Raw genomic sequence first — 24,235 nt, forward strand, 5'->3', positions numbered from 1 at the left:
TTCTGTTTTTTTTCTTAGTTAAAATTTCCCAAGCTGTGCTTCACAGATGGTAAACTATTACCCCATGTTCCTTTCTCTCTCCTTATATTTTAGTCTCCCTTAGTAATTTTCTTTTCACTCTTCTGTTTTAGGTTAATCAGATTCATCTTGCTTGATGCCTCTTTTCTGAATAATCCTGAGATTCTATTGCTAAATACAGTGTTTATTGCAATATAGCTCTGGTATCCTCTATGAGGTTTAAAAAGAACTCTTTTATTACTAGTTTATAAGGGATGTTTATTAATGGGTGTTGAATTCATTTTTCAACATCTTTTCTGTACCAATTGAACAACATATAGTTTTTCTTTTTTACTTTCTCAATTTTGTGAATTACATTAACATTTTTTCCTAATACTATATCATTATGAAGTGGACCAAATTTGATGATGATGTGTTTTTATACATTTATAGATTCATTTCGTAAATATTTCATTCAGAGTTTTTTCATTTATATTCATAGATAAGAATACATTTTCTTTCTCATAATATCCTTGTGGAATTTTTACATTAGGAAATAGCCTGCCAGTATGGACTGTGAAGTTTTTCTAAGACACACATTTTAAGGCAATATCTTCTCCTCTACAGATTGCTTTACCTGGGTTCTAAAAGTTCTAATTGGTACTACTGCTTTTCATTGTCATTCATTTTAAAATATGTTCTAATTTTCATTATAATTTATTCTTAACTGTTATTTCCATTGTTTTTATTACATGCAAATCCAGAGGATTGTGATTATTACAATTGTTATTTTGCCAACTTTTTACTATTGACTTCTAATTTAATTGCAAAACAGTGTGCATGATATTAATTTTTGGCATGGATCAGACTGCTCTTGTACTTTAGTAAGGCATCAATTGTTGTAAATGTACCTCTGTTTGAAAGTTATATTCTTTCTCTTTTGGTTGGTGTAAGGTTCTAATGCACATATCTCTTAGATGAAGCTTGTTAATTCTGTTGGTCAAATATTTCATATGCTTATTTATTGTCTAATTGAACTATCATTTTCTGAGCTAGGTATCTTAAAAGCTTCCCCTATGATTATAGATTTATTAATCTTTCCTTGTAATTCTACCCATTTTTACTTCAGATATTTTTGAGACTACATGGCTAAGTGTATACATGTCAATTATTTTATCTTCCTGGTGACACTCTCCTTTCATCATTATGTACTGCTATGTATTCTATTTTGAGTAAAAGCCTCAATATTTTGCTTACTATTAAAAGAGGTAAGGAAACTTTATTTTGGTAAAAATGTATTGATTTTTTAAATATTATTTTACCTAAAATTTTTAGGTGACTTAAATATTTCTTCTAAATCTAACAAGATTTTTATTTTTAAGGCAGACTGAGAGTCTGTATTTTGATAGGCAAATTTTATCTGTTTACATTTACTGAGATTACTGATATGTTTGGACTTTTTTCTACCATGGTATTTTTTGTTGGCTTTATGTTCATGATGCTTTTTCTTTGTCTCTCCACCTTTTCTTTCTTACCATCTATTGAACAAAATGAACTTTTTTGGCCCTTTTTTTCCTCTAGTGCTTTGAAAATTGAACACTGTGTTTCTAGCCCTTTAGTGCAATGATTTGCAATATGTGGTCCCCAGACTGGCAGCATCAGCATCACCTGGCTTTTATCCAAAAGTCAGGTGATAACAAATGCTGATGAGGATATGGAGAAATGAGAACCCTCTTGCATTATTGGTGGGAATATTAATTAGTAAACCACTATGGAGAACAGTTTGGAAGTTCCTCAAAAAACTAAAAATAGAGTTTCCATATGATCCAGCAATCCCACTGCTGGCTATATGCCCCCAAAGAAGGGAAATCAGTATATTGAAGAGATATCTGCACTCCTATGTTTGTTGCAGCACTATTCACAATAGCCAAAATTTGGAAGCAACTGAGGTGTCCATCAATAGGTAAATGGATTTTTTTAAATGTGGTACTTATACACAATGGAGTACTATTCAGCCATAAAAAAGAATTCTATCATTTGCAACAACAGATGGAACTGGAGGTCATTATGTTAAGTAAAAAAAGCTGGGCACAGAAAGACAAACATCATATATTCTCATCTATCTGTGGGATGTAAAAATCAAAACAATTGGACTCTTAGAGATAGAGAATAGAAGGATGGTTACTAGAGGCTGGGTTGGGGGTAGTATCGGCACATTGGGAGGAGGTGGTGATGGTTAATGGGTATAAAAAAATAGAAAAAGTGAAGAATACCTTGTGTTTGATAGCATAACAAGGAGACTGTATTCAATAATAAATAAATTGTACATTTGAAAGTAACTAAAATAATATAACCGGATTATTTATAACACAAAGGATAAATGCTTGAGGGAATAGATACCCAATTTTCCATGATGTGATTATTATGTATTGCATGCCTATACCAAAATATCTCATGTATCCCATAAATATATACACCTACCATGCACTCACAAAAATTAAAAACCTAAAAACATTATACATGGTGCTGGAAAAACTGGATATGTATATTCAGAGGGATGAAACATCTAGTTTCATCCTATCTCGCACCATACACAAAACTCAAATCAAAGTAGATTAAAGACTTAAATAATATAAGACCTGAAACTATGAAAAAATTAATACTAAAAGAAAACACTGGGGAAATGCTTCAGGACCTTGGACTGGGCAAAGATTTATTGAGTAAGGCCTCAAAAGCACAGATAACCAAGGCCAAAATTGAGAAATGGGATTGTATCAAGCTAAAAAGCTTCTGCACAGCAAAGGAAAGAATAAACAAAGTGAGGAGACAACCCACAAAATGGGAGATATTTACAAAATATTCAACTCACAAGGGATTAATAACCAGAATATATAAGGAACTCAAACAACTAAATAGCAAAAAGAATTAATAACAATTTAAAAATGGGCAAAAGTTCTGAATAGACATTTCTCAAAAGAAGACATACAAATGGGCAACAAGTATGTGAAAAAGTGCTCAACATCACTAATCATCAGAGAAGTGAAACTCAAAACCACAATGAGATATCATCTCACCCCAGTTAAAATGGCTGTTATCAGAATGTTACAAAGGCTAGCAAGTAAGGGAAACACTTATACCCTGTTGGTGGGAATGTGAATGAATACAGTCACCATGGAAAACAGTATGCAGGGTCCTCAAAAAGCTAAAACTAGAACTGAAATGTGATCTGGCAATCCCAAGGCTGGCTATCTATCCAAAAGAAAAGAAATCACCATATTAAAAAGGTATCTGTGCCCCCATGTTTATGATAGCACTATTCACAACAGCCAAAATATGGAATCAACCTCAGTCCCCATCAGCAGATGAATGAAGAAACCGTGTATATATACATAATGGAATTTATTCAACCATAAAACATAAAATCCTGTCAATTTGCAACAACACGATTGGAACTGGAGGACATTATGTTAAGTGAGATAAACCAGGCACAGAAAGACAAATGTTGCATGTTGTCACTCGTGGGAGCCAAAAAAAAAAAAAAAAAAAATGAATCTCATGCATTTACTCCTGTGAGGAAGTTTTATCATCCTCCACTACCTTTTATGTTAGTTTCTTGTTTTTAAATTTTCACCTTACTGGAATAGTTTACATTTAAATCCCACTGCCCTGTATTATGAGGACTTGAGGTTTTGGTGTATCATGGATGACAGATTTTTATCTACTCTACAGCAGGCAGAAGGCAAACTCCTTTTGCTTTTTCCCAGCACTGGTAAATGAAGTTTTTTATAATTTGCTCTTTATGGACATGGAACCCATTCAAGTGTGCTAAAACCCAATTCCTCAGCTCCTAAGACCTGTATCCATGTCTGCATTCCCTTTGGGTCGGCATGGTGTCAGTTCAGACTTAACTATTCTTATTTCAAATTACCTCTTTGCTTCTGACTGTTATAGGTGCCGGGGGAGTGCCCCCTTTTTTGAGTTAACTATTAATTTATTTTTTTCTTACGACTTTTTTGATTATATTATTTTTATAATAGATGGTATCCTTTATGCATTACCATGCTCTATGAAGCCTATCAATATTTTGCAAAGTCTGATGGATGCTATTTAATGGGCTCCCAACACACATTGTCTACCGAGGTAGAATCTGCTTCTGGCCTGAGAGTCACTCTTGTAATGAGTTATAACCATTGTCTGAATATGTTTTTTACTTTACAAAATTCTATCTCATATTGTCAGCTACTATTTGGAAATATTTAATATCCCCAAATTGAATGATCATATTTTCTGTTAACAACTTGTTATTCTGGAAGAGTGGTGCTTCCCCTCCCCCAGAAATGGTGCCCTACATTTGAGATGTCACTAGCTTTACTTTTTCTATTCCTTCTTGAACATTTTTCTACTCCCTATATCACCACCTATGCCTCAAAACATCTGATGGTTTTCCACAATTCCTTTGTTCCTGGCTTTTAATCCCTCAGCTGGGTTCCCTCCTGAATTCATTAACGTGGTTCCCTGTGAACCTCCAAATTTCTTCTCATCTTGTCTGCTCCTTTCCAAGCACTCGAGAGCGTCAACTTCTTCCTGTTCTCTCACTTTGAACTCCGTGCATCTTTAACTCAGCAGCCAGTTTCTGCAATGCCATTCAGCCTTGTATACCCCTTTAAGTTCAAATATTGGTAATTCCAAATTTGGGGTGAAGTTAACTGAAGCTGAGAAAGAACTAACTGAATACGACAAAATGCAAAAAATGGCAAATGATAGAATGAATCTGGGAGATTAGTAAGGATGGAGCAATAGGCGAAAAGGTGATGAGTGGGATTTGGAGAGAAAATTGCACTTTAATCAAATGGATGTATAGCTTCCTAAGACAACGCCCAAATATAAGAAAATTCTGTAAGTAGCCAGTTATTTCATTGGGGGAAGGACAGTGTGTGTGGAAGGGGTGTCTCCAGAGTGAAGATAGCATATGCCTTATTGCAAGTGTATTAGCAAAGAAAAGTTTTGGGGTCACCTTTTTTTGGAGACATTTCTCTCAAGCTGGTTTGTGTATTTACTATCTATAGCAGAGATATAACAGCACGTCTAATTGACAAGATATTTCCAAAATAGGTCATTTGAAATGAGAGTATTTACGGTGGCTTTCCTTGGGAAACAGCCATAATTACTCCATTGTGATTTTCTTTTTTTTTTTTTTTTTGAGACAGAGTCTCTCTCCATCACCCAGGCTGGAGTGCAGTGGCACAATCTCAGCTCACTGAAACTTCTGCTTCCCAGGTTCAAGTGATTCTCCTGCCTCAGCCTCCTGAGTAGCTGGGATGGGATTATAGGTGCGAGCCGCCACGCTCGGCTAATTTTTGTATTTTAAGTAGACATGGGATTTCACCATGTTGGCCAGGCTGTTCTGGAACTCCTGACCTCTGGTGATCTGCCTGCCACGGCCTCCCAAAGTGCTGGGATTACAGGCGTGAGCCCCCGCGCCCGGCCCTTATTGTGATTTTCTTTACTCTTTTCTTAGTGTTTTAAGTGGGAAAAGACCCAAATGATTTTGTTTTATCTTATATTCTCGTAACTTGGAAAGTTTATTTTGCATTTTAATAGGACTGAGATTTAAGATCTTGGAAGTAGAATGTTGGGAGTGAGATAAGCTTCATAAAAACAAAGACCTCAAACTGTCTAAGGAGATGCAAGTTCATAGCTGATCTAAATGAGATTTCTATTTAAAGTACTTCAATACAATATTATAATGCTTGTGGCCATGCTTACTGGAAAGGTGTTGGTGTGTCTGTTTCCATTAAGTCTTATCTTAAATGTTTCATTATTTTATACACAATGGCCAGTGTGGTGCAGGAGATCCCTCTTCACATACTTTTCTCATTGATGATCAATATTTAGGTTTTCTTTTGTGCTTAGAAATTGCTGTTTTGATACACACTCATTTTAAATTCTTTTACCTGATTTTACCCTTAAAGAGAAGGGCAAAGTGTAAAGGGAAAATATGAAGTTGAGTCTTTTTAAACCTGGATCATGTCTTTCCACACTGTAAGAATAAAATACATGAGGCAAATCAATCTTTTTGGAGTTGTACATTCAAGAAGCACAAGTAAGCCAGCAGTCGGCTGTTTTGAGATCCCTCGAGTGTCATCAGGCTTTTTGGATAGTATGATATTTTATTAATTAGGCTTTTTTACTGAAAAGGATGTTTCAGGGCAGATCAGGTCCTTTTTTACTGTGTACATGAAAGAACGTGGCTGCAGCCATAATTTGTCTGAATCGTGGCTGCTGCTATAGTGTGTGATGTTCATGCTTGTGATCCTGCACCTCTGCTGTCAGCAGGAAATCTTGAATAAAGGGGACCTTTCTGTAGCTGCTGCATGTCAGGCAGGTTCTTCCTATTGCTATAGTTCACAGAAGGCCCATGGCCTCAAGGAGGCATGGTAAAGTTGGGTGAAAGAAATATCACTGGGTAGAGAATCAGGAACTTTGATCTCTGGTTTCAGATGGGCCAATAACTTGCTGTCTGACCTAAGCAATCCACTTAACCTCTCTGAGCCTGGTTTCCTTCTCTGAAAAATGAGAGGACCTGGACTTGGTAAGTTTCAGTTTGGGGAAGAGGAGGGCTCTAAAATAGGTTGTGAATAAGATATCCACTTGTCCTAACATTTATCAAACTCTTTTGTAACATTTATGTTTGCCAGGCACTGTTCTAAGTCTTTAACAAAGATGAAGCCATTTTATCCTCAGATGACACTTTGAGGGGGTACTATTATCATCTCCATTTTATAGATCCAGAAATGTATGACCAGAGGTAGAGCTGGGATTCAAACTCAGGCAGCGTGCCCTCAAGCCCATGCTTTTAAATATTGGCATGCATTAGCATCTGACTCATCTAGAACACATCCTTTTTCTGGTGGGTTTCATAGAGGAGCATTAAAATTACTGTGTTGTGGAGGAATCATTACTACATAAAGAAATGACATTCAGGAGATCTGGCTTCTTCAATGATTGAGAACAGTGGAGTCTATTTTGTGAGCTTCATGTTGAAAAGCTTTACAAAGCATGTATTTTATTCTCACAAAGTTCATGAAAAAAAAAAAAAGAAGGCATAGAGAGTCATAGGAAAAGAACAAGGATACCTGGGGCTTTGGCTGCAATTAGAGCAGGAGAGTGCTTATATCTGGAATCCTTAGATGTCTGATTACTGGTTTTGCTTATGTGTAAATACAAGTTGCTGTGCTAAGCAGAAAATAATTGTAATGGATTCATTTAATCATAACGCAGCAAAGTTTAACTTGTTAGAGCTTCAAACTTGCAGATGAAGCTTTCCCTGGGGCAGCCTGTCTGATTGTAGTTGCTGTAGCTGACCTACTTATCAGCTTTTTCAAAAAGTGGCTTAAATGCCTCCCAGGATACAGGAATACACAGAAAACCTAACAGGAGTAACTTTCCATAACTCATGATTCATTTTTAGGGCATTTGGGGGCCATACATCATATGAGGTAATCTTGTTCATGCTTGCAGTTTTCACCTAGACATGACTCACAAGATTAATTCTTAATAACTCCACTAAGAATTCTTAATAGGGGGGTGACTAGAAGATTTCAAATCCAGAGGTATTTTTTCTGATAAGAGTTTGGTTAGGTACACATGAGCAAGAGAGCCCACCACCACTTTTCAGGACTTTTGCCCTGGTTGGTAACCCAGAAGTCATGTCTTCTCTTGGGCACTTGATGTGTTCCCCTTCTAGTTGGGTTAATGGTGGAGATAAAAGGAAATGATATTGGCTTTTAATGCAAATCGTATCTCTTCACAGAAGTGAGTCAAGAGTTTGAAGTTGTGTTAGAACTATCTGTTTCTTGATCTGTAGAAGTCACCTAATGACTGGTAAAAAGTAAGATGGTAGGGAAATGACTATATTTTATGTAAACTTGTAAGACTGGACGTCAGGTTGACAGAGTGACAGGCTGCTCTTTCAATTGACAAACTCTCAAAGGCACTGGGGGCTGTGGAGTCCCATCTAGAATGGATTCAGGAGGCTGAAATCAACCCCAGGATTAAAACCAAAGTGGCCTTTCTGAAAGATCTTGGAAACCAATCAAGATCAATCCTCTATGGTTGATACAAGTGAGTGAGAGTAAAGAAAGTGAAAAGTTATGAGCAAAAAACAAACTCCTCTTTTCCTTTCCTGGAATTGATATTTCCTTATAGTTCCCCAAGCCTGATCCCATCATCTAGTTTTCCTCTTTCATTTTTCATTTCTTTGCTTTTTTTTTTATCCTCCCTTTATCTTCCCTGTTTCCCCTATTTTTTTTCTTTCCCTCTCACCGTCTGCCACCCTCCCTATCATTCTTCCATTCTCTTCTATCTAAAATTCTTCAACTTTCACCTAAAACTCAGTGCTAGGTTTGTAACTAGAGTCTCTGGTAGACATGTTTTTAGGTCAGGGGTTCTATACATAACCAGATGCCTGTGACTTCTTAAGGATTCTCTCTGTTTGCTGTGCCTTTGAGAGACCTTTTATTCTTGGTTCATATACTGTGGACTACCCAATAATGTTTTATTCTATTTTAAAGTTTTTCTCCTAAACCAGAATATTTATGAGAATCAGTAGATACCAGAAAAGTGAGGCAGAGATTTGGAGAGGATTCTAATTAACCTCCTTTTGCCTCATTACATTTCATGGAACAAATCAGGGTCACCTCATCTTTGGGTTCCAAAATCACCAGGTTGGCTTTTCACGGAAGGGCTCAGTTATCTTGGTTCCTTGAATCCTTTCTTAATGGCCCCGTTGCCCAACCCTTGCCCTGTTTTCATTATGACCTTCTGTGTTATATAATGGCTATTGAGCCTAATTAAAAATTATATTTTTTCTTTTCATTTCACATCATGGCCTTGGTGAATGTATTTTATTGTCTCAAATGCTAGTCAGTCTAGGAACAAACATGGCATGCTATTTGAAGTTTTCATTATGGAAGAAGATCAGATGTGGATTTTGGGGAGAGAAATCCTGGTGGGATACTGACTGACCGCATCTAGAAGTGACAGCAGCAGAATTTTGCATCTGGGATTCATTAGTCACTTCTTACCACAATGCAGAGATCTAAAGCCAGAGTAGTCCATCCTTCTCTATCCTTCCCTACACAGTCATCATCTCCATCTCCAATCAACCACTGAACAGTTCATCCTATGTGAGGTCTCTCTTCTGTATTTTCCATATCTTCCCAAAACTCGATTTTTCCTTGTGCTGGCTTGTCTGGCCAATGCAATAGCTTCATATCCTGTCTTAGCTTTCTAAAGTACTTTGTAACTTGCATTTCAATGGTATGGAGCTATTTTCTCCAGTAGGAGCAGCTGAAGAGGTAAAATGAAATTAACACACAAAAACCTCAACAATGTCAAATGATGATAGGTTTCTGTATGTACTCCCTCCAAAAGATCCAATATGAAGGAGGAAAGACCAAGCTGTGATTGTTCTTCTGAGAAAGGCAAAGAGATACACCATATACATAGGTTGAGATAATAAATCTGTTGAGATTAACCATGCAAGATTTCTTCTGATCAGCCTGTTGCTGTTTCAAAATATCATTAAATGGCTGCATTCCACATGAGATGCAGGAAGATAAGAGTAAGAGGGCAGACAGTAGTTTCACTGCCCCTTCCTAACCTTGACAAGTGTCCTTTAAGTGACCCTGATGCAGTTACCACTGTTGTCATTGTCCTCTCTGATGAATTTTTTTTCTTTTGCTTTCAGCTCGGGGACCTGCTTCACAAGTTACAGTTCGTCCTGACATATGTGGCTCCTTGGCAGATGGCTTGGGGTTCTTCGTTTCACGTGTTTGCTCAGCTCTTTGCCATTCCTCGTATCCTTTCTGCTTCTATTTTCACCCTCCAGCTGAGATTCACATTTTACGGAAGCAAGCTTTTCATTGACCCCTGGCAATAAAAAGATTTTAAAGTCTTTAAGATTACATTTTAATGGGGACATGAAGAGGCACTTTGGATCCCTTTAGGCCACTTAGCCGTCAAAGATATTTCTTAATTTTGAACTCTTCCTGCTTCTTAATGCATTTTCAGGAGTTACTTTTATTTTTTCTGGTCCTTCCATTTCCCATGCCCAGATCTGCATTAAGATACCCTGTCTTTTAAATGGAAAGTTACTGCTTAAATGATTGGGTCGCCTTGTGCAAAATAGTGCAAATAAATTTGCTGTTATTAAGCTTTGTGGATAGGGTTAATGCATTCAATACATTTTTATCAAGTGTATACTATTTTATAGTATGGTTATCATATTATACTTCAGTAATATTCAGAAACACAAGATTAGGTACAAACAGCATTTGGAAGACTAAAAAATTAAATTATGGTCTTTTAGTGGCTATTAGCCAAGAAGCCTTGGTTTCCATTTGTGTTTTACAATGTTTACATAATAGTTTTAATTTACTTCATAACAAATTTTGAGATGCTCCTTCTAAACATCACTTTGACATTGATAGCTAAGTTTTATGTATGTGCACGTGTGGGTAAGGGGAAGCGGAGAGAGAAATTGCTTTAAAAATACTCCCGAAGAAAGAGATTAATTAAAATTTGACTCAGGCCTAAAATATGTCCTCAAAGGTTTTCCTTCCCGGTGAATTTAGAGTTTTTAAACCTATGTGTTTCCCAGGAAACAGGGACCACTTGCATCAGAATCCCTGGAGGAACTATTAACTAAGTAGATTCCTGGACCCAGCTCATACTTTTTAAATCAAATTTCACTGGGCGGGATCCTAGAATCTGTCTTTCCAAAAGCTTTCTTGGTGATTGTTATGCCGTCAGTGTGTGTGAACCACAGTTCTAAACTCTGGCAATCCATCAGTTCTAAACTCTGGCAATCCATTCTGCTGTTAGCTAACTTGAATGACCACTCAGAGCTCTCTTCCATATGAAATTTACATAAGGCTCATTAAGACAATTCTTAAGGAATCTCTATGACCTTAACTTGGTGTACAGGAATGGAAACATACTTAGGATAATCCTTGAGTGATAATATATTTTATATTTTGAAAAATATTTCTTCCAGGCTCTAACTTTTTTAAAAAAAAATGTTAAGCATACGAAGAGTGGATCTCACAATACACATTGTTCTGTGTTGCTATTCTTAGATATGCATTGATATTTCTAAAGTGTTTCAAGGTCATTTGGCAGAACAAGCTAAGGAAAATTATATACATATTTGCAAAGCCTGAGCTTGTGCACCACCCTTTCCCTTTAGCTGCAATCATTTTCTATAAAGCCAGTAATTTCAGTTTTCCAGAGTCCTTTAAAAACAAAAACAGGTGAAATATTGAGTTGATTTTTAATCTCTTTCTGATGTACTTCTAAAGTTTCCTTTTTAGAATTTAAAGTATGTTTATTAAATGAAAATAATTAGATTAATGCAAATTTGTTGTTGAGGAGTTACACCAAGAATTTAAAACTTGAGGTTATAATTCCTGATGTCATAACTTTGGACTTGCATCTGTCTGTAGCATTTCTTGTTGGTGTTTATGCCTTGTTAGGTGAGTTCAATATTACTAATTATTCCTTGGAGTTCCACGACTGAATTAAGACTGTTCTGGGAACCATAATTTTCAAATACTTGCCCTATATTCGTGTTGAGCGTTCACACATGAGCACATGGTATTTGGCACCTAATAAGTCCTATAAGAATAAAGACAGCATTAGGATTTATCTCAGCTTGTGCACAGTGAGCATTAAATTTACATACTTTCACGATATACAGACTAATTGTCTTACAACGTGCAAACATTCGAGATGCAGATTTTATTGGGCATTTGGTGGTTCCATTTTAGAGCACTCAGTGGATCCCCTTCTTTTGTTCCTAAGCCTGGCCCTGTTAGTGACACCCACTTCCACCCCTTCTGCTAAGATACAGAGCCTTCAAACTGACCGCCCTGGAGGCTGGAGGCTGGCCACTGACAGGATCTTTACCCTCTCCCCCGTACCCATGGACGCCCCCCTCATCCTTCATCACTTGTAAAGGTAGATATTTGTTCCTTGGAGTCCAACATCATGCTGTTCAGAATATAATGAGATAAATAGTTGAAAAACTAGATATACATGCCGCCCAGACAAAGCTATTAAGTTATTAAGTGTCAGCCCTGGATCTTGGCTTATTTTGAAATGTTAATTACTTTATCACTCTATTAAGAAGCTGTGGGCTCCATCTCAGCATTGAAAAGGGACTAATTTGCTCCGTTTTGGAATTGAATTAGCTTTCAGGCCAGCAGGGCACTGTTTGGTAAATTGCTTTTTCCAGTACTAGCATGTTTTCTCCCTCCATAGCCTCTGTTAGCTTCTGAGCTTGTAACCTCCAGGGAAAGATGAGAATATTCACCCTTTTAATATGTGTAGAGACCATGCAAGACCATTGTCTTCTAATAATTAGAAAGACTTAGCCAGATTCTCTATAGTAAACCCGGAGATTGGGAGGGCTGCTTTCTACTTGGTGCCTCCTTCTGCACTTCTAATGATTTTTTAAAATCTTTTAATAATTGATGTTTTCTGGCTGGGCACAGTGGCTCATGCCTGTAATCCCAGCACTTTGGGAGGCCGAGGAGGGCAGATCATGAGGTTAGGGGATTGAGACCATCCTGGCTAACATGGTGAAACCCCGTCTCTACTAAAAATACAAAAAAATTAGCCGGGCGTGGTAGTGGGTGCCTGTGTACCCAGCTACTCGGGAGGCTGAGGCAGGAGAATCGCTTGAACCTGGGAGGCGGAGGTTGCAGTGAGCCGAGATGGTGCCACTGCACTCCAGCCTGGGTGACACAGCAAGACTTCATTTCAAAAAAAACAAAAACAAAAAACAAGCAAAACAAATAATTGATGTTTTCATTTTAAGTGTGCTTTTAAAGGAATGATCATCTACCCCTCAGGTTTACCTCTCAGCTATTTCTCTTAGAAAGAAATAAAGAGTGCTTTATGTGCCTACTCCTCTTAGTAGCTCTTCTTTCTTGGCACTGCCTTGCCAGTAGTAGTGACAGCCTTTCCTGTTTGCCCAGAGTGTGCTATAATTCTTTACTAATCTTTCCCCAAAAAAAGATCCTCTCTATTCACTGCCACTCTCCCTCTAACCTGTTAAACGTCATTTCCTTTCCTATCACACTGAACTTTATTTTTAGACTAGGACAGTTTCCTCACTTCTTAAATTTTGGATAATTGTTTCTGGCATTTAAAAAATGTACAATGTAATCTCTGGGGAAATTTTAGAATCAAAAACAAGAGCCACATCAGCCCCCCTTTTAATATGTGTAGAGACCATGCAAGACTACTGTCTTCTAAAAATTAGACAGACTTAGCCAGATGATCACATATTAGCACATCTGCCCAGCCCTGGCTCCACTTGGTTTTGTCCTGGTTCCTCTGCAAGCCCCATCACACCCTCTGTCTCCTGATGCGGGGACTCCTCCCTCTTCCTTTCTTCTCAACACAGCCCCTCAGAAAACTCCACCTCTGACCTGACTCTGCTTGCTAATATTTTTTTCAATACCTTCACTCAATAATATCTTGCATACAATTCCCTTTTCTTCCAATGATGAGGAGCATAATAGCTAATTTGTTGTGTTTTGTGGCAGAAGTATTTAGGTATTTTCAGCTTTCAGAAGAGGAAACTGATGGGTGATACTAGATATCACAGTAGCATATTGTTCTGTAGTTCTCTATTTGAACCTAGGTCAAAATAAAAAGATTTGGATTTAAATTGCAGCACAATAGAGATCTTTTTGATACCTAAACAATTCAACATTAGAATGGATTATTAATGGAGGACGTGACATTTTACTCCTGAAAATGCTTGGGAGTAAATAGAAAGTTTTTAAAAAAAAAAAAAAGGTCACTCTTGGAAAAAAAAATCATGATTTATTTATTTTTTTTTTTTGAGGCAGAGTCTCACTCTGTTGCCCAGGCTGGAGTGCAGTGGTGCAATTCTAGCTCACTGCAGCCTCAAACTCCTGGGCTCAAGAGATCCTCTCACCTCAGCCTCCTGTCTGGCTGGGACTACAGGTGCACACCACAATGCCTGGCTAATTTTTTTTAAATCTGATTTTAAATCTACGAAAATGTATGTGAAAGTGTGGACAGCACAAGACTCACTCCCTTTTTTATATCTTACATATAAATGGGGCTGTTAGGGAATCCCCACTTCCACCCCCACCCCTGTATCACATAATTTGTTTAACGTTATGTTAAACCACTTAGAAGTCCGAGTTACTTCTATATTCTTGATAATGAAATGCAGAGTCTTCCTGTCTGTGCCAAGCATTTCTTTTTTACTCTCTGACAGAACTTTTGGAACATGGGTTACAGAAATAAGATCCCCCTTAGTTCAGCAGTGAGAGAGATACAGCTGTCAACAACTTCCCAGCAGGAAGATCAGCCTTGTAGGAGGTCAGATCAGATCTGTAGTAGAATGATCCAAGTCCTAATACCCTAGGACCAGGAAGGATGTCCATATTATAGGACCTGGGCAGTCTGGCTCTCCACTGACTTCTGCCACCCCCATGGATTCTGGCCAGCAGTTCTCTCTTGCGCTTCCAACCACAGGCCCCACAGAACCTCTGCACCACAATGATGGTGAGTGACTGGCAGCTGGGAGTCTCCAATGATGGAGTGAGACCTGAAGGGACCAGCTTGCTCAGAGAACTGTTGCTTCTGGCTCCTCGCCACTAATCACCAAAGATCCGTTGGGCTTAAGCCAAAAGCAACAGACATGCTAAGTTTAATATTGAGCAATTATCTCTTTGATCAAGCAAGGTGTGTGAAATTGATGCATGCCAGTACGTGAGAAACTCATATAAGAATGCCTAAAGAAGTAGCTTGGCCCACAAAACACTTACTTCATGTGCATGTGGTGTTTTTTGCTTAAAAACTAGATATGACTTGAATTGAACTAATGGTGTTCAATATACGATATCTGTTTATCTGTGTATCCATCTACCTAGATAGATAGATGGATGGATATTTCAAACAGTGGGAAAACATACTTCAAGAAACAGAGATGCTACCTTTCCAAACAATTATATCATTTATTTTCAAAAAGTATCATCTAATATTAATTATTTACAAAGCTACTTGATACTTTAGCAGATGTGCCCTAGTGTGTTTTGTTCAGCTAATAATCTTAGTGAAAAGAAACTGCTCTTTTCAATCCTTAGATATTAAACCTTTGCCATGAATCAGACTAAGACTGCTGAGATTTTTATGAGAATCATTGGGTTTACATGGTGGTGAAATGAGACCTAGCAGGGTACTACTGAAAGTTTTATATTTATAAATCTATACATAGAGAGATTAAGTGTGTGTTCTTTGTTCTTTCTTTGGTGGAAAAAATGACTTTAGTGAGAACTCATCAAAATTTGAAATAATATTTTAAAAATATAAGAATGATAATTTTTTTTTGCCTTAACTCAACATTCTCAGATTCTGCCATGCTTTTCTTTCAGATGATTGCCACGTCAATCTTTTCTACCCCATTGAGTCCATTTCTTGGGAGTGTCATTTTCATCACATCATATGTCAGGCCAGTGAAATTCTGGGAGAAAAACTACAAGTAAGATCCTAAAATCAGTGCTCAATTGCTTTTCTCCAGTTTGTGCTTCAGAAAGCTCCTCTGCTTTCCTCTGTTAGGAGGTCCCTGGCTCCAGGCTTCCCCCTACTGTGGGGCCAGGCCAAACCTATCTCTCTTGATGACCTCTTCAGTTCATTGACTCAGCTCTTTGGTGTCAGGGATCTGGAAAGAACATGACTGATTTCAAATTAGCCAATGAATACTAGTCCAGGTTTCACCAGTTGTGAAGGAAAAGTGAGTTATCACTGCCAAATTTTCGTAGGTGACCTAGGGGAAGGTACAAGCCACTGTTAATGTCCTTTGATATGCCAAGATGGCCCCTGGATGGCATACTTTTTTCCTGTCTGTGGCATCCCTTCTGTGAGCATTCTAAATATACAGTCCGGTACAAGTGGGCAGCCATCACAGCTCTATGGAAAAGAGACCACCAATTTTTCTGAGTGCCATAAAACTTGCGGCATGAAAGTGAAGATGATTTCTTCACCTTTTCTTCACTATTTGGACCTGTCATAAATTTCCTTAAGCAATTGGTGATTGATGAAGTAGGAGTGTTATTCTTACGGGAAGGTGAGAAGAGAGAAGTAATGGTTCACCAAGTAATCGTAAAGACCTCTTAATGATTTGTGGGGGAAGGTCTTGAGAATAGCTAGCAGGGAAGGAAAGCATGTGTACCCGGAGGTCTTCAGCTGGGACAGAGACCTTTGCATTGCTCCATGTGTTGGGGCAGGTCTTCCATTTCATCTCTTCTGCCCTAATTTATTAGCCATACTTGTGCTATTTATTACTTTTAAACTCTAATCCTTTTTCCATAATTTGTTTACATTTTGCAGAGTGCTAGCATTTTACAATGTGTCTTTTATGTCTCACAGAGGCCGTCATTAAGTTAGACCTTTGGCTTCATGTTTCTCCCGAGAGATGGTTTATAAAATTTGCATCCTTCTGACACAGGTGGTGTGGCTTAGGGATTAGAACACAGCCTGCCTGAGTTCACACCTCATCTCTCCCACTTAACACTGATTATTTCAGGCCTCCTTATCCTCATCTGTAAAATGGAAGTGAAATCATAGGACCTACTTCATAGACTTGTGAGGAGAAAATGAATTAACATACATAAAACACCAAGAATAGGGGCTGCCACAAAGTAAGCACCACATGGCCTGAGCTAGGATGAGTATTCTCTGACTGCTCCACAGGGAGGTTCCTGTCCCAGCTTGACCCATGCTAGTAGGTGTTTACCATGACTCGGGGGGATCTCCTTCAGACAATCTCACATTTAGGGGTGCCCTGGTGAAAACTAACCAAACCAGTGAGCCCTACTTCGGGCCCGTGAGGAGTTGAAGGAGGTCCTCAGGTTTCTGGCAGATTTCTTGTCTTCTAAGACAGGTAGATTTTGCAATAAAAGTAAAGTTGTCTTGAAATTCACACATAAGGCTGCTCATTTGCATTTGTCTAAAGAGACATGCATATTTACGGAGCCAGAGAGTAAAAAAAAACTACCACAGTTGGCTTCTCTTTAAGCTTTTTTAGGAGAAAATAATTTGGGGGACCTTTTTGGAGCTCTGAAAGTCATGCTTCTGGAAAGTACAAATACTTGTAAATAAAAGGAGGGGCATTTTCTCATGCTTTCACCTAAACAGGGAAGGAAAGTACAACATATTTAAAACTTGGTCCTCAGTACAAAAGGTTTCTTTTTGCCTCCTATTCTCAGACAGGGAATCCGTCTTTCTGGCATGGGAAGATTCAATAGAAGTAAAACACCTCTCAGTTGAGTCAGAAAGGATTTTAAGTGTCCCCAGTGGAAAGGGGAATCTTTTTGCAGAGATGACATTGGAGGGAGGCATTCTAATACCTGTGCAAAAGGAGTTAGGTGTTTTGTTATTTAGTCTCCTCACTTCCAAAATTCAGCCATCTTTGAGTGAGATGTTTGGGTCTGAATTGTCAGTTTATGTGGGTTACTTAAACATATGGACTTCTACAGCAAGATTTATGTTTATTCAGTCCCACAAAGAAGTGATTCTGCCACGTTTATTCTTTTCATCAGTAAATAACACAGATATTAGCACTAGGTTCCCTGTATGTGTGTGTGGGGTGTCTGCCTCTGGCTGCCCTTCTCATGGGTTGGAAGGGGGCTTCAGGGTCTGTGGGTATATACAAGGATACCTGCCCTTTCCTAGGTCTTTCCGAAGGAGACAAGTGGAAGGAAATTTTCAATTCCGCTGCAGGAGAGAGTTCTTGGTGCAAAACCCAGTCTGCTGGAGGTCTATTGTTGCCTTTTGTGCAGGCATCAGAACGCAGCGTCCTCTGGCCCATCTGCTGAAAAGATCAGTGGAGGGAAATCACAACAGTAGAGTGGTGGGTACCAGGAAAGGAAGTGACAGGAAATCTCATCTGGATCCCTACAAACACTCTGGAAAGCTCATTCTATCTATTTAAAACTTTTTTTAAGTTTCAAATCCTAATTAATGAGTTTTAGTGTTCTGACTGCAGAGTTTCTATGTGGCCATTCTAATTGCCATCTTTTGAGTCTGATACAAAGGACCGGTCAGTTAACGTCATTTATCCTGTTTAATTTTGTACTAGCTGTTCCATCACTTTAAAAGGGCTGCCTGAAAAGACATTCTCGTCTGGAGCTTTAGTGAGCACATTTACCACCATGAACTGCTGCCACCAGCCTGGGGGTGTGTGTTGGAGGCCACCTAGCAGTCCCCTCTCCTGGCTTCCTCTTTCTTTTCACCTCTGCTCCCTCACTTTCCAGTCCCTTGGTTTTTATTGCAGATCTTTTAAAGCTGACTTTTGTTTGTGCAGGTCTCTAATGAGAGCTGCAGTGTAACAAACCATTTTAATACTTCAAGGAAGTGATAAATAAATCACCAGTGACCTGATAATCACGGCTAGTCCCTTTTCTCCCCGAACTGGCCTGTCCTGCAGACCTCCTGTTCCCTGATTCTGTGCCTCACTAGGGCATATGACAAATGTGTCCCCTGTCTGCCTTTTTACCCTAGCCTCCTAACTAACCTGCTTGCTACTCTCTGCCCACACATACCTCTAGGATAGCTGTCCTAAAACACAGCTCTCAGCATGTCACTCTACTCCTTAAAAGCCTGCAGTGGCTCATTGTGCCTGAGGAATAACTAAAAGTGCCATGCAGACCAGCACTGTCCGACGGGAAGTTCTGGATGATGGAAATGTTCTATGTCTGTGCTCTCCAATATGGCAGGTACCAGCCACATAGGGCTACCAAGCACTTGAAATGGGGCTAGTCTGACAGAGGAACTGAATTTTATTTTATTTTTATTTTATTATTATTATTATTATTATTTTGAGACAGAGTCTCGCTCTGTCGCCCAGGCTGGGGTGCAGTGGTGTGATCTCTGCTCACTGCAAGCTCCGCCTCCCGGGTTCACGCCATTCTCCTGCCTCAGCCTCCCAAGTAGCTGGGACTACAGGCCCAGCTAATTTTTTTTTTTTTTTTTTTTTTTCGTATTTTTAGTAGAGACGGGGTTTCACCGTGTTAGCCAGGATGGTCTCAATCTCCTGACCTTGTGATCCACTCGCCTTGGCCTCCCAAAGTGCTGGGATTACAGGCATGAGCCACTGCACCCGGCTGGAACTGAATTTTAAATTCCATTTACTTTTAACCCACTTAAATTTAAATAGCCACCTGTGATGGGAGGCTACCATATTGGAAAGCACAGATATAGACCCTTTCTTGAACTTTCTAGCCCATCTCCTACAACACTTTCCCACACATCATACACTGTGAATTTCCATTCCGAACCTCTCCTTGGATCATACCCTTCATATAGAATGACCTTCCCTCCCTCAACCTCTTCATTTCCTGTCCACATCTAGTTGGCAAAGCCCAACTCAAATGGCAACTCTGCCATGAAGTTGCCCTGATCACCCCAATTAAAAATTATCTTTCCTTTCCTAAATTCCTCTAACAGTTTGCCTTTATGTTCTTGTCTATTACTCAATAACAAATCTCTGTAAACCTTAGTTTTTGTCTTAAAACAACAGGAAACAATTTATCATATCTCATGGCTTCTATGGGTCAGGAATTTGGGAAGGGCTGGGCTGAGTGGTTGTGATTTGGGGACCCTTATAAAGGTGGTGACTGGGACTGAAATAGGGAATTGGAACTGCTGGGGACTAACTGGACATCTTTTGCTCTTTTGGTGTAGTCTCAGAACCTCTCTGTGTAATCTCTAGGTGAGTCAGAATTTTGGCTTCCTGAGAGCATGGTGGCCTCAGGGCCTCAGCAAAAGTTTTCTAGTGAGTAAGGTATTAATAAAAGTTACATTGATTTTTCTGGCCTAGCCTCAGAAGTTCTGCAGCATCGAATCTCTCCCATTCTGTTTTCTACAAGTAAGTCACTCACCCACCCAGATTCAAAGAAAGGGGAATTATATTCTGCCTCTTTGTGGATATATGGTTCAAGAGTGGTTTGTGGGATGGGGAGGTACTGTAGCAGTCATGTTTGGAAAAATAAATTTGCTGCTATGGCCATCAGTAAATTCTACCCAAGATTGGTGTAGTCTATATATACCTTCAATTCTGAACTTGTTTAGTTTTCATTTTTGTATGCCTAATGGGGCCCTGCGAAAAGCAGGTGTTCTGTACATTTTTTTTTTTTTTTTGAGACACAGTATCACTCTGTCCCCCAGGCTGGAGTGCAGTGGCGGAATCTCAGCTCACTGCAACCTCCGCCTCCCGGGTTCAAGTGATTCTTCTACCTCAGCCTCCCGAGTAGCTGGGATTACAAAGGCCCGCCACCACGCCTGGATAATTTTTGTATTTTTAGTAGAGATGGGGTTTCACCATGTTGTTCAGGCTAGTCTTGAATTCCTGATCTTGTGATCCACCCTCCTCGGCCTCCCAAAGTGCTGAGATTACAGGTGTGAGCCACCACGCCTGGCCTGTAAATATTTCTTAAGTGAATTAAGTCCAACGGTATTATGTCAGGGGAAATAGAAATCCTAATCTGGCTTCACATTTGCTGGGGTGAGAACACTCACTGCTAGACTGAGGTGGTCTTGACTAACAAGGTCTTTAAAATCTGTCTTGATGAGCTCTGCCTGGTGTCTTTATTTTAATTCCAGGCAACAATAGCAAATGCAGTATATAATAGTGCTTTGTGTTTATACATCCCCCTAATGTCAGAGCATTTTAGAAAGCTTTAGAAATACATTCTGATATTATGATTTATCATCCTACTCTTTGTATATAAACAGTCACTAAATAACCAGACTTTGTCATTAACATGAAACAAATGTTTAGGCCAGAAATTACATGACACATGTGCCCAGTTATCTCAGCAAACATCTTTGTTCTAAAGGAGTTGACTATTTTCAGCTTTCTAAAATAATGAAAACTCCCATTAACAGAGATTTTATTTTGATATGTCAAAAACCCTCTATCAAATGTAAAATACATTAGACCTACAGTGCTAGATGAAAGGGAAATAAAGCTTTCATGATGGTTACATATCTAGAATTCTATCCAGATTGGTTTTAAAATGTTACATTGTTCTGGGTGTTATCCTTTACGGCAAATGTGTATTAAGCATCATCTATGTGAGTGTACTGTGCTAGGCTTTACCTAGCAGGAATCACTCTGTGTGACTGGTCTGCAAAAGTATCAACTCTGTATCTGTATCCTTGGACCTGCCTTTCTCAGCAAGAAGATAATTGGTTCTACTTAATTCTCATCTCTTACTGAGGCAGCGGTAGAACATCAGCAAGCACAGGCTTTGTGCTTTGTGGTTGGTCAAACCACAATTAAACTCCCAGCACATACGCTTGGTTAGGTGTTTGGGATGTTACTTTGTCTGTGAGCCTCAGCTAACTCATCTGTAAAATGAGATGATCACTCCTCAGAAGTCATACACACCAAAAGAGACATGGTTTGCTGTGGTAAATGTGTAAGTCATTTCTATGTACAACATACCTATCCTTATTCCTGACCCCATTTCATTTTCCTTTCCTAAATTTCTATCTTTTCTCATTCAGCTTTTAATCCAGTTGTAACTAGATGTATATTATGTATCCCTGCAATCTACCTGAAGTCCTTTCTGAAACGGCAGAAGGCAATCAAATCAACAGGGGAAATGACACATTATATAGATCGTGTACCATCACATCCGTAGCCAGCCTGCTGTGAGGTGCCCTATAAATATTATTTTTCCCTTCAGGCACCGTGTTTATTTTGATACCTCGGCCAGTCACTGAGCCCCAGTTCTGTTCTTCGAGCATCACAGCTGCCTTTATGGAATAATAGGCTAAGTCCCATGGTTTTGTGGTTTATCTAACAACAAAATAAATGATAAAAATATTTTAACTAGTCTTAGTGAGCTCTCGTGAATCTCACTGTGTTGTTTTCCAGCCCCTTGTTGGTTTGTAATATAGACGTGAGTGTAGCACGGACCGTTAGGAATTACGGTAGCCCTTCTGTGCTCTGGACCATCCAGCCTCTTCTCGCTGCTGGTGGAGCGGATCTTGTGCCTTGCTCGGTAGCCCTTGTGAGTGCTGTTACAGCTGTGGGCTCTTCATTGAGTTGAATCTGCTCCTTGTGATATCACCTGGATACCCCTGCTGACACAGCATCAGGACGCTGATTCCTACACCTGCTGCTCTTTGCCGGTTTGGAGGCAGCTCTCCTTCCTTTGCCACCCTCTTTTTCAGGCCAAATGGTACAAACTGTTCCTTGTGTGAAATGGTCTAGACCTTGGAAATCCTAGTCAGCCTCATCTAGATGTTCACTGGATTGCCCCTAACCCTCCCCACCTTCACCTTGGTCCAGAGGTCATCTCATTGGTTCTCAGTAGAAGGACCTGTTACTTCTGCAAACCAGGTGTCCTGCTCTCATTCATGCCTCTTAAAATCTAAAATGTCTCATTATTTTACAAAACATTTGCTGAGCTGACCCATCATCCTAATCTTATGTGTGAGTGTGGTTTACTGAACATTTGCTGAGCTGACCCTTCTTCATCCTGATCTTATGCGTGAGTGTGGTTTACTGAAAACAGGAAGTTTACATTTCCGCTATCAACTCTCCTCTTATTGGTTTTAACTCAATATTCCAGCCCATAGAGGTCAGTTTCATTCATGTCATCTTTAACCCCTCCAGCCCCCTCAGTTTGGTAGCAGACGGGATTACCTGTTACCATCTGGATCTTCATTCATGATTTGTTAATGATGGTGAACAGGATGGAGCCAGGGATACCTGGCTTGATCAGGCAATTAAAGAAAGAAGTTCTCAACTTCACAGTTTATTTTTTAACTTTTCCAAATGAATATTGCTGAATGCTTTCTACCCACTAAGCTGTTTTAAGGGTGACTTGTAAGATCTTTGCAAAGCATTGAGCTTCTCAAGGCAATTTTTTTTCTTAAGTACAAAGCAAGCCGCTTATTCTGGCTTATGGGTAATAGTACAATGCAACCCTGTAATTAAAAGCTGCCCTTCCTTTAAAGTTATGCCAGGGAGGGATTTACGTATATCGATTTGCAGTTAAGTTACCCCATAACTTATTTGGATACGTTTACAAGGTGCCTGGATATGCCATGACAAGGAACGCAACACATTTTTATTTGTTCGATGCCCTTGTTTTAGTTACTGCTGAGATAAATGTCATGAATCTCCTTTATCAGGAATCCGAAGTCTATTAGAGCTTTCAGACCCATACTTAGGTTGTAAGTTGGGCCCTGGATCTATTATTCTTAATGGTAATAATAACAGTAGTAGGAGTGGAGCAGCAGTAGTAGCAGTAACAGTGGCGATCCTCATCTTCTTGTATTTATTGAACATCTGCTCATCTTCTCTAATATATTCATTCCAGTCCTAACATTCACTCTGGAAGTAGACTTTCATTTTTCTCATTTGACAGATCAGAAAAAAGAAACTCAAGGAAGTTAAAGAACTTGCCCAAGGTCACAGAACAGGTGAGCAGCTGAGCCAGGATATTAACCCAGGGCTGATCTTATTCCAAGCCCAGAACATGCTTCCTGTTATATCCTGAAGCCTCTCAGAGGACACACACACACACACACACACACACACACAGAATGCCAGTTAATGCATTTGCCCATGAGAGCCTTAAAAGGAAGGCACCATCACAAGAGCCCTGTGTGGCCAGAGAGGCCTGTCTGGAAAGGAAAGCAGCTGCAGCTCAGAGCCCTGAGGCATTTGCTTACAGTGGTAGGACAGGTCAGAACCACTCAGGTCAGAAGCAATGCAGCTTGCCAAGACCACTCTTAGAATCATTAGGCTGAGCTTTGAGCTTTCATACTCATCACTGGACCACAAAACATTCATAGCTCAAAAGAATGGAGTCCCTGTCTTCAGGCTGCAAGAAAGCGTGGTGAGTGGCCACTTTGCAAGTCATCAGCTTGCATGTTTGTCTTTTCCTTTTCCTGAAGAGAGGCTTCCTGATGCTTCCGCTTGGCCCCGGCCTGGTTCTTAGCAGCTCCAGACGCTAAGCAGGGATGCATAAGAACAGGAATGAAGCCTCGATGACCCTCATGGACAACAAGTGACGATCTGAGATTCTAAATATAGTCTCAGGCCCAGAAAGGTGGTTGAGCTAATTAATACAGATGCAACTTTTTATTTATTTATTTATTTTATTTTTGA

At 39.3% G+C, this 24,235-nt stretch overlaps 1 protein-coding gene across 3 annotated transcripts in view; it reads left to right on the forward strand.

The window, feature by feature from the left end:
* Positions 1-24,235, forward strand: part of PCNX2 (pecanex 2) — a 319,512-nt gene that overhangs the window by 192,475 nt on the left and 102,802 nt on the right. For all 3 annotated transcript variants that reach the window (XM_063671047.1, XM_054479339.2, XM_063671060.1), the window contains 2 exons: positions 9,749-9,857; positions 15,457-15,586. In XM_063671047.1, the coding sequence (XP_063527117.1) occupies positions 9,749-9,857; positions 15,457-15,586 (239 nt within the window). The remainder of the gene's footprint in view (positions 1-9,748; positions 9,858-15,456; positions 15,587-24,235) is intronic.

Source organism: Pongo pygmaeus, chromosome 1, assembly GCF_028885625.2.
Source record: "Pongo pygmaeus isolate AG05252 chromosome 1, NHGRI_mPonPyg2-v2.0_pri, whole genome shotgun sequence".
Taxonomy (NCBI): domain Eukaryota; kingdom Metazoa; phylum Chordata; class Mammalia; order Primates; family Hominidae; genus Pongo; species Pongo pygmaeus.